The sequence below is a fragment of the Clinocottus analis genome, unplaced genomic scaffold, assembly GCF_023055335.1.
Source record: "Clinocottus analis isolate CAN_PGR_092001 unplaced genomic scaffold, fCliAna1.0.p SCAF_51, whole genome shotgun sequence".
NCBI classification, from domain to species: Eukaryota; Metazoa; Chordata; class Actinopteri; order Perciformes; family Cottidae; genus Clinocottus; species Clinocottus analis.
The window spans coordinates 568,374-580,440 of NW_027176209.1; the positions used below are offsets into that span (position 1 = coordinate 568,374).

General features: G+C 48.4%; 2 protein-coding genes across 3 annotated transcripts in view; both read left to right on the top strand.

The window, feature by feature from the left end:
- The window catches only part of LOC137803261 (transmembrane channel-like protein 3), a 23,296-nt gene extending 19,445 nt beyond the window's left edge, over window positions 1-3,851 (top strand). The window contains exons 21-22 of one of the 2 annotated variants that reach the window (XM_068601556.1): window positions 1,149-1,407; window positions 2,406-3,851. In XM_068601556.1, coding sequence (XP_068457657.1) covers window positions 1,149-1,407; window positions 2,406-3,426 — 1,280 coding nt within the window. In that variant the 3' untranslated portion in view covers window positions 3,427-3,851. The remainder of the gene's footprint in view (window positions 1-1,148; window positions 1,408-2,405) is intronic. The other variant, XM_068601557.1, reaches the window with a different exon arrangement.
- Window positions 3,852-3,970: 119 nt separating this feature from the next.
- stard5 (StAR related lipid transfer domain containing 5) lies at window positions 3,971-8,871 on the top strand. The gene is made up of 6 exons (XM_068601550.1): window positions 3,971-4,453; window positions 5,303-5,352; window positions 5,920-6,052; window positions 7,046-7,163; window positions 7,682-7,775; window positions 7,856-8,871. Exons 1-6 carry the CDS (start codon window positions 4,364-4,366, stop codon window positions 8,004-8,006), a joined length of 636 nt encoding a protein of 211 aa, XP_068457651.1. The 5' UTR covers window positions 3,971-4,363; the 3' UTR covers window positions 8,007-8,871.
- Window positions 8,872-12,067: the final 3,196 nt, after the last annotated feature.

Genomic DNA, 12,067 nt, shown 5'->3' on the forward strand with positions numbered 1-12,067 from the left:
ACCTGTGTGTCGCAGTGTGTGTTGCATTGTGTGTCGCAGTGTGTTGCAGTGTGTGTTGCATTGTGTGTCGCAGTGTGTTGCAGTGTGTGTTGCATTGTGTGTTGCAGTGTGTGTCGCAGTGTGTGTTGCATTGTGTGTCGCAGCGTGTTGCAGTGTGTGTTGCATTGTGTGTCGCAGTGTGTTGCAGTGTGTGTTGCATTGTGTGTCGCAGTGTGTGTTGCAGTGTGTGTTGCATTGTGTATTGCATTGTGTGTTGCAGTGTGTTGCATTATGTGTTGCATTGTGTGTTGCATTGTGTGTCGCATTATGTGTTGCAGTGTGTTGCAGTGTGTGTTGTAGTGTGTGTCGCATTGTGTGTTGCAGTGTGTATTGCAGTGTGTGTTGCATTGTGTGTCGCAGTGTGTGTCGCAGTATGTTGCAGTGTGTGTTGTAGTGTGTGTTGTAGTGTGTGTTGCATCGTGTGTCGCAGTGTGTGTCGCAGTGTGTGTCGCAGTGTGTGTCGCAGTGTGTGTTGCATTGTGTGTTGCAGTGTGTCGCAGTGTGTGTTGCAGTGTGTGTTGCATTGTGTGTCGCAGTGTGTGTTGCATTATATGTTGCAGTGTGTGTTGCAGTGTGTGTTGCATTATGTGTTGCATTGTGTGTTGCAGTGTGTGTTGCAGTGTGTGTTGCATTATGTGTTGCATTGTGTGTTGCAGTGTGTGTTGCAGTGTGTGTTGCATTAAGTGTTGCAGTGTGTGTTGCATTGTGTGTTGCAGTGTGTGTTTTAGTGTGTGTTGCAGTGTGTGTTGCATTATGTGTTGCATTGTGTGTTGCAGTGTGTGTTGCAATATGTGTTGCAGTGTGTGTTGCAGTGTGTGTTGCATTATGTGTTGCAGTGTGTGTTGCAGTGTGTGTTGCAGTGTGTGTTGCATTATGTGTTGCATTGTGTGTTGCAGTGTGTGTTGCATTAAGTGTTGCAGTGTGTGTTGCAGTGTGTGTTGCATTGTGTGTTGCAGTGTGTGTTGCAGTGTGTGTTGCATTATGTGTTGCATTGTGTGTTGCAGTGTGTGTTGCAGTGTGTGTTGCATTATGTGTTGCATTGTGTGTTGCATTGTGTGTTGCAGTGTGTGTTACAGCGACCACACCCTGTAACCTTTACCTCCTCTCAGCCCGGCTGCAGGCTCCAGACGCGGCCGACAGGAAGCTGGATCAGCAGGAGAGCGACATCACGAGCCCGGACGCCTCCACCAACACGCCGTCTCCTCAACGGAACGGCAGCGTTACCAACTGTCCTTCTCCTGCTCGTCACGGAAACAGCATCCGCACCATCACCCAATCAGCTTCCAGGGCGGAGCTGAGCCGAGGCAGGGGGGCGGGATCAGTCAGAAGTCCAACAGTGACCATTCTGCCCAAACACGGACCCAACAGGTCTGAAACACAGCTCTCATATGACATTCACCACTTCATTGATTTCATTGTAGAACTGATAAACGAAGGGCAATGTGTGAAACAACCTGGTAAAAACTTACTCTGTTTCCGGTTAGTACCGGTTGAACTGGTCTGAAAGCCGTCCATTGAATCCTCGATGGGCTCAGTCTTGTTTTATTCATGTCAATAATGAGCCGGTTAATGTATATTTTAGAGCTGTGGTCATGTGTTCTTTCACGCAGAGTGCAGAAAAGGAAAATTGGACGCATTTCTTTCTCTGGAACAAGAATTTCTTACCTCAAAGGCATAAATCAATCACGGCCATATTCAACACACAGTGTGCAACAACTTGATGATCTCTAGGCAACGCGTCAGGAAGTCTCTGACTGGTCGTTTGGTTTGACGTCTCACTCTGAGCAGGAACAGTCTGTTTGGAGAGAAATGAAGTATAGTGTAGATCCTCTTTCAGGCTTAACTGACGGGTTTAGAGATGTTTACCAGAGGGAACGCAACTTCACTCATCTTCTTACTGAGAGGAAAGTCAGTCGTTCTCCTCCAGCAGCTCAGGAACCAGAGCGTCTCTGGGTGAAAGAGATGTTTCTCTCTGCTGGTATGAATAGCGTTGACGCTATTTAGCGTTTTAGTTTTGCCGTTACTCGTCCAATGATTCAATGTTCAGTTGTGCGTCTTCGTAGCTAACCTGGGCTAAATGCTGTCTCAGTTTCTCTGTTCATTCTGTGAGAAGAGCTGAATACGTCTGAAAAGTTACAGGAAGGTTTTTTGGCATGAAAAAGGTTTAAATCCAACCTGCTGAATATTAGTTTAAAAAGGAGCATACCAGTGTTTTTGATGTTTCACAACATTTTGACCCGACAGCATCCAGCTGCTGCGTAACACACGTTCATTCAAGCGAACTGGACTGTTGAACCTTGTTTAGCTGTCTGTGCAGTGATCATTCTGCAACAGTAACATGGTGTTGATCTGCTCTCTCGTAACAGGCCCCCGCCCTCTCTTTGTGGCCCGACTGGTACCTGCAGGTCCAAGTCCCTCCACCAGATGGCGTACAATCCCCCAGCTCGCTGTTCTGACTCCATCCACTCTGCCCCCCTGTACAGGAAGGCCATACGCTCCATTCATCCAGTGGAGGCGGCCGGGATCATCGCCGCACAGAGTTATGGAGGCCGGCGCGGCCACACCACCCGCTACGTGATCGTCAATGAGCACGAGCCCAGGAAGAAGCTGCTGCGCTCCACCACGCGCATCCCACGCCACTACCTCATGGAGGAGCCCGCAGAGATCCTGCAGCTGTACCCACGCAACATCAAACGCTACGCAGCGCGCAGCGCGCACCACCAGCCGCATCCTCACCGGTCCCACCCGCACCATCACCTGAGTGAAGAGGAAGAAGAGGAGGAAGAGGAGGAGGAGGAGGAGGAGGAAGAGGGAAAAGGCAGAAGAAGGATGGTGAAGGCTCATCGGCCCCGGTCGCTCTCTGACCTTCACCAGCCGGCACACTTCTACATCGGAGACCGCGTAGAAAGCCACATGTCCGTCGTTAAAGGCGCTCACACTCGAGCTCGAGGAAGATATGGAGGGCGAGGAGAGGATGAAGAGGAGGATGCTGAAGGAGAAATGGACTGGGGAGATTCAGAGTCAAACTCCCGGGTCCTGGCCAACGTGAGAGGAGCAGACTCACTCCTTGTGCGCACCAGGCGTCACATCCATTCCCCAGGAAGACACTGCCAGTCCCCGGCCAGGACCAGGCACATGGAGTCCTTTGTGAGACCCAAGACCAGACCCAAGCTGGAGACCCCTGTGACGGAGTCCGACTCCGCCTCCCTGGCCTCCAGCAGCGACCAGCAGAACAGCAGCACTGACCAGTACATCCAGGTCATCCACAGCAAGGAGCCCCATCTCAAGGCTGAGGCCGGGCAAGGGAAGATGGCCAAGAAGAAGTCCAAAACCAGCTTTGAGCTAAATGTCATTGAGTCAAATGACCTTGTCTGCTCCAACGTGTGACATCTCTGCGAAAATGACATGTACACTACGAAGGGGTAAAAGGCTACAGTGCTTTCAAAGCACTGTGAGAGTATTCTTGTAAATGTGATATTTATTTTCTTTATGTGGTTGTGTAACATGTTGAAACAGCTACATGCACATGGGATAAAGTTGTTGCATTGTGTATACTAATCAAACCAGACAACACTGAAGCCGTTAGTGTAACTCAACAAGGAGAATTACACTTGAACAAGCAGCGTTTCGCATTGAATAAAGTGGACTACATCTCCCAGCTTGCTTTGCGTCAACATGCGAGGACTCCAGCTGCAGGTGCGTGACGCCATCAGGATTGCGAGGCGTCTTTGCCTTCAGAATAAAATACATGGTACTTGTCGCTTACGTAAATGTTTTGCTGTGTAAAAAAATACTATCAACATTCGTGAATAAATCCCTGAACACATTGAAAATGTAATGAAAGCTTAATAACAGCGCATGCTTTATTTATTTATACGCACAAGTATGTGAGAAGGTGTTTTCTTTTGAAATACATACCGGAAGTAGCTTTTCTCTGACAGATGTGACACCACCGCTCACAATTCTTATATTTCAGGGAATTAATTCAAAAGGTTTATCATTAATAATTTAAACGCAGTGACCGAGAGGTGCGGGCTGTCGCGCGCCGCAGAGGGCGGGAACAGTACCACGCGCGCGCTGCTTCAGTGAACAAGGCGGCGGAGCGCGTCCATTCATTGAGCTAACGCTACCGCTAGCTAGCTCTGTCGCTGCTACTCGCTCATGTTCGTTAAATGGTCGCTGCTGCATTTGCGGTCCACAAAGCAGCTCCTGTCTGTCTGCTGAAGTGAGAGAGAACCGGACATCGAGTCAACCTTTGAGCCCCGGTGCCGTCAGCTCGCGTCGGTCTGCAGGTGAATCACCTCTCGGTTAACGACCAGCCGCTATGGACTACGAGCACCAGGCGAAGACGGTGGGGGACTGCCTGCTGGGCTACAAGAGGGACGAGTCCGGCTGGAAAGTCTGCAAGAAATCGGTAACCGTTTGCTGTTGTTGTGTAAGACATGCGGCGTGCCGGTAGCTCCGCGAGCTGCGCGAGCCTTACCGGCAGGTTGTTACGTCACCTGCCGGTTCAAGCAGCAGGTGGACATTAGCTCGTCCTTGGTTGGATTTTAGTTTACTGACTTTAGTTCAGTTCCAGAGACTTTGTCAATAAATGAATGAAACCAGGAGGACAGAGACCCCGAGACGGGACTCATTGAAGAGGCCCGCCGTGTTCAGCACTGTTTTTATTACGACACGCTGCTGTCTGCGCAAGACACGCTGCTGTCTGCGCAAGACACGCTGCTGTCTGCGCAAGACACGCTGCTGTCTGCGCAAGACACGCTGCTGTCTGCGCAAGACACGCTGCTGCCTGCGCAAGACACGCTGCTGTCTGCGCAAGACACGCTGCTGTCTGCGCAAGACAAGCTGCTGTCTGCGCAAGACACGCTGCTGTCTGCGCAAGACACGCTGCTGTCTGCGCAAGACACGCTGCTGTCTGCGCAAGACACGCTGCTGTCTGCGCAAGACACGCTGCTGTCCTGCTCCACCAGGAGCGACATGTTTCAGACCCAGTGTCCCCCCATGTAGATGATTCAGAATTCTAATTATATATATATATATATATATATATATATATATATATATATATATATATATATATATATATATATATATAACTATATAAATAAAAACAGGTCCGTGTTCCAGCTGCTCAGCAATTTCAGCTCAGCACCTCGTGCTCCTGAGGACCAAACCTGGGACCTGTTTTTACTGTTTGAAGTACGTTGTGTTTCATCCCCTCAGCAGATGTCGCTCACTGTGGATCTGTTTCCTTTGGCAGAACGACGTGGTGGTGTCCTGGCGTCCCTCGTCGGAGTTCCCTGGGAATGTGTAAGAAAGCTCAACAGTTGAACACAATGCATCACATCTGTGATGAAACTCTTTGTGGCTCACTAGTAGAGCGAGTCAGCTTTCAATCCATGTGTCCTTCAGCATCCCTCATCCCTCCCCTTTCCTCCTGTTAAAGAGTCTCCTGTACAGATGTGAGGTCCTGGGACAGAGGACGTCGTAGTCCTCTGTCTGCTGCCCTAATTTGTGATTTTTGGGTGACACTAAATACATTTAATTGAATTGAACCTCACTTTGCCTCCGCAGGCTCCTCCATCAGTGTGAATGTTAGTCCTGATGGACAGGTGGTACCTTCATGTAGCTCCTCCATCAGTGTGAATGTTAGTCCTGATGGACAGGTGGTACCTTCATGTAGCTCCTCCATCAGTGTGAATGTTAGTCCTGATGGACAGGTGGTACCTTCATGTAGCTCCTCCATCAGTGTGACAGGTGGTACCCTATCCTGTACAAGTTATCAATGTGTTGCATCTCTCCTCCTCTGCAGCTGTAAGGGTTAGAGTTATTTAGTTATCAGTGTGTTGTCTTTAATGCATCTCTCCTCCTCTGCAGCTATAAGGGCGAGGGCGTCGTCAGCGGCTGCCCAGACAAAGTGTGGGAGTGTCTGAAGCCAGTACCCAACGGGCTCCGGGTCAAGTGGGACAATAATGTCAAAAGGTTTGAGCTTTTGGAACAAATCACAGAGGTGTGTTACTAATTGGTGTCTTCTGATGACAGGATGTTTTGTCATTGTGTAAATGTAAACTGTGGTTTCCTTCTCTACAGTAGAGCATGTCTTCAGGTGTCGTTACGTATCAGCTGCTTCTAAAGAATAGTACCCATCAATCTGGAGCGGGAAAGTCAATAAACTGCATTCAGCTCGTGGATTAGAGGATTAGTGGATTAGTGTGGCCCCATGTTCTATATCACAACCACTTATTCACATGTGTTTTCACAGGTCGATAACATTTAACATTAAACAACAAACATTTAACAGAGTGCAATAATAGGAGCATGAATATTCAGAATTGGATCTACAGAAGAATATAACATTTAAATGTAAAGTTAAAAGTTACAATAAAGTGCACGGAAAGTAATTATTGTTGTTATTGATCTACTTTTCTTCTATAAAGCCAATTGGTTGTCTTTTGTAAATATACATTCCCTGAAGGCACTGCAGGTGAAAAGGATAAACATTTTCATTCATAGATTTCAGTTGATTACTTCCAGTAAAGCAAAAGGTTTACTGACTATGAATACATGTACTTTAAATGTACTTTACATGTACTTTAAATGTACTTGGTTACATGATCCCATGCTGTACCACCACAGGGTCTCAGTATGTGATGGAAGCTTTGGAGCGGGTCAGGGGGTTAAGGGTTAACCCTCTGACCCTTAACCCTGACCCTTAACCCTGACCCTTAACCTTTGACCCTGACCCTTAATTCCCCCTGGCAGAGTGACATCACACACTCTCAAGCTGTGAATACTGCATCTCTCCATGTAAAGTGTGCACAACAGTGAGATTTCCTTTTGAACTGAAGCCTCTCTGAAGATGCTGTCTCTCAGGACTCAAAGATCCACATGCTCAAACCCAAATGGTGCCGTGCAGCTTTACCTGCAGACGTGTGATGCGAGCTGTTGTCCATTGTGTTTGCTTCGTTGGTCTCTGAGGACTTTGTCTCCCTCTCTTGTTCAGGACATCTCTATCTGCAGAACGGTCACGCCCTCAGCAGCCATGAGCATCATCGCTCCTCGAGACTTTGTAGACGTTATTCTAGTTAAGCAATACGAAGATGGCTCCATTTCATCAAACGGTGCGTAACGGCTCATTTCTGTCTCTACTTCCTGTTTCTTTTGTCCTCCTGAGGTTCATTGTGTGTGCAGTAGAGGCTGGGAGAGGGGCTGCATTAAACTTCACACATTCAGGGTGTACTGATCAATAGGAACTTAAAAATCTGAGTCTTAAGTTTGAACCCATTAGTTAGGAACGCTCATTGAGAAACCATACGGAACACATGGATCCATTTATTAATCAGCTAATTAGAGAAACCTATTTTAAAGAGTAAAATTGTTCCCAGTTGTAAACATTCATCCCAGTTGAAGCTCCGACAGGAAGTGACTCCTGAAGTGAAACCAGCTCCTACAGGAAGTGACGCCGTCAGATCGCGTGCATTAAGTAACCCGGTGGACTGCACTTTGTTTCAGTGAACTGGTAGAAATGTAGGAACCATGACGATTAAGATCTGAATACCAAAGTCTGAAATGTGATGTGCGTAGTGTGTAATGCGTGTTTTGTGTAGTGTGTAATGTGTGTGTGTTTTGTGTCCGACAGCCACCAACGTGAGCCACCCCGGCTGCCCGCCTCAGTCCGGCTTCGTCAGAGGACTTAACCATCCCTGCGGTTGCATCTGCGTGCCCATCTCAGGGTGAGTCCTCTGACAGGGTGAGGGTTACGTACAGGATGTTCCTGCAGTGTGGGACAACGTTCTCTTGTGTGTTCCTCTAGAGAACCCAACAGAACCCAGGTGTTCAGCTTCTTCCAGACGGACCTGGGGGGCCTCCTCCCCCGCTCGGTGGTGGACTCCTTCTTCCCCTCCAGCATGGCGGAGTTCTACAGCAACCTGGCCAAGGCGGTCAAATCCCTCAAGGACCTTTGACACTAAGAGTTGAGACCTGTACCCCGAGCCCCCCCACCGGTCAGGTTGTATTTTAAACGGTCCAATCAGCACACTGAGGTCCAATAGATCCAATCCCCCATTTGTGTTTGTACATTCCTGAAATGTCGCTGCAGGAGAATCCAGTGAGTCTTCAACAGTTAGTGAGAAGTCTCCATCAGAACGAGGCTTTCATTTGACTAAACCTGCAGTGGAATTAATTCATTTCCTTAAATGTAAAGATTGACGATGGAAGTTATGATCAATATTAGTGCTTTTTACCACGCTGATGCGACACTACACATTTCTTCTTCTCATCATAAACATGCATGTTGCATGATGCCGGTTTGGAGAACTGGCGCATACCTCGTCTTTAGTTGTGTTGTTTTCCATCTCACCTGTTGTATTTAATGAGAGTACTTCCACTCAGACGCATGTAATACTTGACCCATTACATCCACACTGACCTCAAGCTTTACTGAATCATTTAGCGTTAGACACTGCACACTAAAGTCAAAGCTCTCTGTATTTAATAACAATATAAAAGTTGCTATTGTATTTATAATCATACACAATATATACAATGTAAGTTTTTCAACAACTGCCAGTAAGTTCTTCAGGTATTCAGAAAACATAACATGTACTGTATTTCATTTGATCCACTTCGGTTAGAAGACTTCATGCAAGCCTCCCCTTTTGTTAAGGTTCCTTAGTTTAATGAATGAAGACCTGTATCTGGTTCTGGATGAGGTTCTGTATGCATCTTACCTTCAGGATCACATGTAAGCCAGGGGTTCTCATGTGGTCCTCTGGACCAGGGGTTCTCATGTGGTCCTCTGGACCAGGGGTTCTCATGTGGTCCTCTAGACCGGGGGGTTCTCATGTGGTCCTCTGGACCAGGGGTTCTCATGTGGTCCTCTGGACCAGGGGTTCTCATGTGGTCCTCTAGACCAGGGGGTTCTCATGTGGTCCTCTAGACCAGGGGGTTCTCATGTGGTCCTCTGGACCAGGGGTTCTCATGTGGTCCTCTGGACCAGGGGTTCTCATGTGGTCCTCTGGACCAGGGGTTCTCATGTGGTCCTCTAGACCAGGGGGTTCTCATGTGGTCCTCTAGACCAGGGGGTTCTCATGTGGTCCTCTGGACCAGGGGTTCTCATGTGGTCCTCTGGACCAGGGGGTTCTCATGTGGTCCTCTAGACCAGGGGGTTCTCATGTGGTCCTCTAGACCAGGGGGTTCTCATGTGGTCCTCTGGACGAGGGGTTCTCATGTGGTCCTCTGGACCAGGGGTTCTCATGTGGTCCTCTAGACCAGGGGTTCTCATGTGGTCCTCTAGACCAGGGGGTTCTCATGTGGTCCTCTAGACCAGGGGGTTCTCATGTGGTCCTCTGGACCAGGGGTTCTCATGTGGTCCTCTAGACCAGGGGTTCTCATGTGGTCCTCTAGACCAGGGGGTTCTCATGTGGTCCTCTAGACCAGGGGTCCTCTAGACCGGGGGGGTTCTCATGTGGTCCTCTAGACCGGGGGGGTTCTCATGTGGTCCTCTAGACCGGGGGGGTTCTCATGTGGTCCTCTAGACCGGGGGGGTTCTCATGTGGTCCTCTAGACCGGGGGGGTTCTCATGTGGTCCTCTAGACCGGGGGGTTCTCATGTGGTCCTCTAGACCAGGGGTTCTCATGTGGTCCTCTAGACCAGGGGTTCTCATGTGGTCCTCTAGACCAGGGGGTTCTCATGTGGTCCTCTGGACCAGGGGTTCTCATGTGGTCCTCTGGACCAGGGGTTCTCATGTGGTCCTCTGGACCAGGGGTTCTCATGTGGTCCTCTAGACCAGGGGTTCTCATGTGGTCCTCTAGACCAGGGGGTTCTCATGTGGTCCTCTAGACCAGGGGTCCTCTAGACCGGGGGGGTTCTCATGTGGTCCTCTAGACCGGGGGGGTTCTCATGTGGTCCTCTAGACCGGGGGGGTTCTCATGTGGTCCTCTAGACCGGGCGGTTCTCATGTGGTCCTCTGGACCGGGGGGTTCTCATGTGGTCCTCTGGACCGGGGGGTTCTCATGTGGTCCTCTGGACCGGGGGGTTCTCATGTGGTCCTCTAGACCAGGGGTTCTCATGTGGTCCTCTGGACCAGGGGTTCTCATGTGGTCCTCTAGACCAGGGGTTCTCATGTGGTCCTCTAGACCGGGGGGTTCTCATGTGGTCCTCTGGACCAGGGGTTCTCATGTGGTCCTCTGGTTCTCAAACGGGGCACGTGAAGGCACTCCAAGGGGTACGTACGATTATTTTTTTTTAAGAGAATATTTAAATTTAGCATCCATTAAAAAATCCTTTTTAAAAAAAAGTTATTTATTTAACTTTATTTTATATGTTCTAATTTAAATTACACAAAAAAATAAACAAGGCTGTGCCATCAGTGTGATTTTATGTAGAATATATATACAATTCAGTTTATGAACTTACACTTATATTTGATGGAATGCGTATTAGCTATTTGTAAAGTATGTAAATATATATATATCTTAAATCTCCCGTTTCCCCGTTTGAGAACCCTGGTCGAGACGAATCTCTTCAGGAGCCGCCATTGTTGTTTCTTAGTCAGTCGACCTAAGCCACGCCCTCAGCTCCACGCAGGACTCTGATTGGTCCAAACCACTGATTGCATTACCCTAAGCCTGACCACGCCGACTGTCACGATGACTCTCGTGTGAGAAATACGTCCTCAGTGTGGCCGTGGAGAGGCCGTCTGCAGACAAGAGCCCGTCGAAAGGGATTCAGAAACGCGTGACTTTGATGTTTAATCCATTAGCTTTTTGTTCCTTTCTCCGGTTATGAGAACATGCCAATATGGAGACATCTCTGACATCTCTCACCTGTAGCTTGTTTATTTGATTTCTACTTCCAGTAGTTTCTAGTAAAGGAAACAATGTTTTATCATTGGGAAAATATGTTTGCTTAAAAATTCTAATTAGTTTGTTAAAATGCAAGCCCTTACACCCTTAACCCCTTAACCATGGACCATACACCCTTAACCATGGACCATACACCCTTAACCATGGACCATACACCCTTAACCCCTTAACCATGGACCATACACCCTTAACCATGGACCATACACCCTTAACCATGGACCATACACCCTTAACCATGGACCATACACCCTTAACCATGGACCATACACCCTTAACCCCTTAACCATGGACCATACACCCTTAACCATGGACCATACACCCTTAACCATGGACCATACACCCTTAACCATGGACCATACACCCTTAACCCCTTAACCATGGACCATACACCCTTAACCATGGACCATACACCCTTAACCATGGACCATACACCCTTAACCATGGACCATACACCCTTAACCATGGACCATACACCCTTAACCATGGACCAGCCCTGTTAACAATAGATGTGTTGACTGGTATCTGGTCTCATTGGTCGTCACAGACTGTGGTTCCTCTTCTGGGTTGACCTCCAGACACTAGTTCAAAGTGCCACGTTGTGTCCAACAGTCACTTTATCGTCACCTGACCCTTCTTCTTCATCGCCTCAACCCTTCTTCTTCATCACCTCAACCCTCTTCTTCATCCCCTCAACCCTTCTTCTTCATCCCCTCAACCCTTCTTCTTCATCACCTCAACCCTCTTCTTCATCACCTCAACCCTTCTTCTTCATCGCCTCAACCCTTCTTCTTCATCCCCTCAACCCTTCTTCTTCATCACCTGACCCTTCTTCTTCATCACCTCAACCCTTCGTCGTCATCCCCTGACCCTTCTTCTTCATCCCCTCAACCCTCTTCTTCATCACCTGACCCTTCTTCATCCCCTCAACCCTCTTCTTCATCACCTGACCCTTCTTCTTCATCACCTCAACCCTTCTTCATCACCTGACCCTTCTTCTTCTTCATCCCCTCAACCCTTCTTCTTCATCCCCTCAACCCTCTTCTTCATCACCTCAACCCTTCTTCTACATCACCTCAACCCTTCTTCTTCATCACCTGACCCTTCTTCATCACCTCAACCCTTCTTCTTCATCACCTGACCCTTCTTCTTCATCCCCTCAA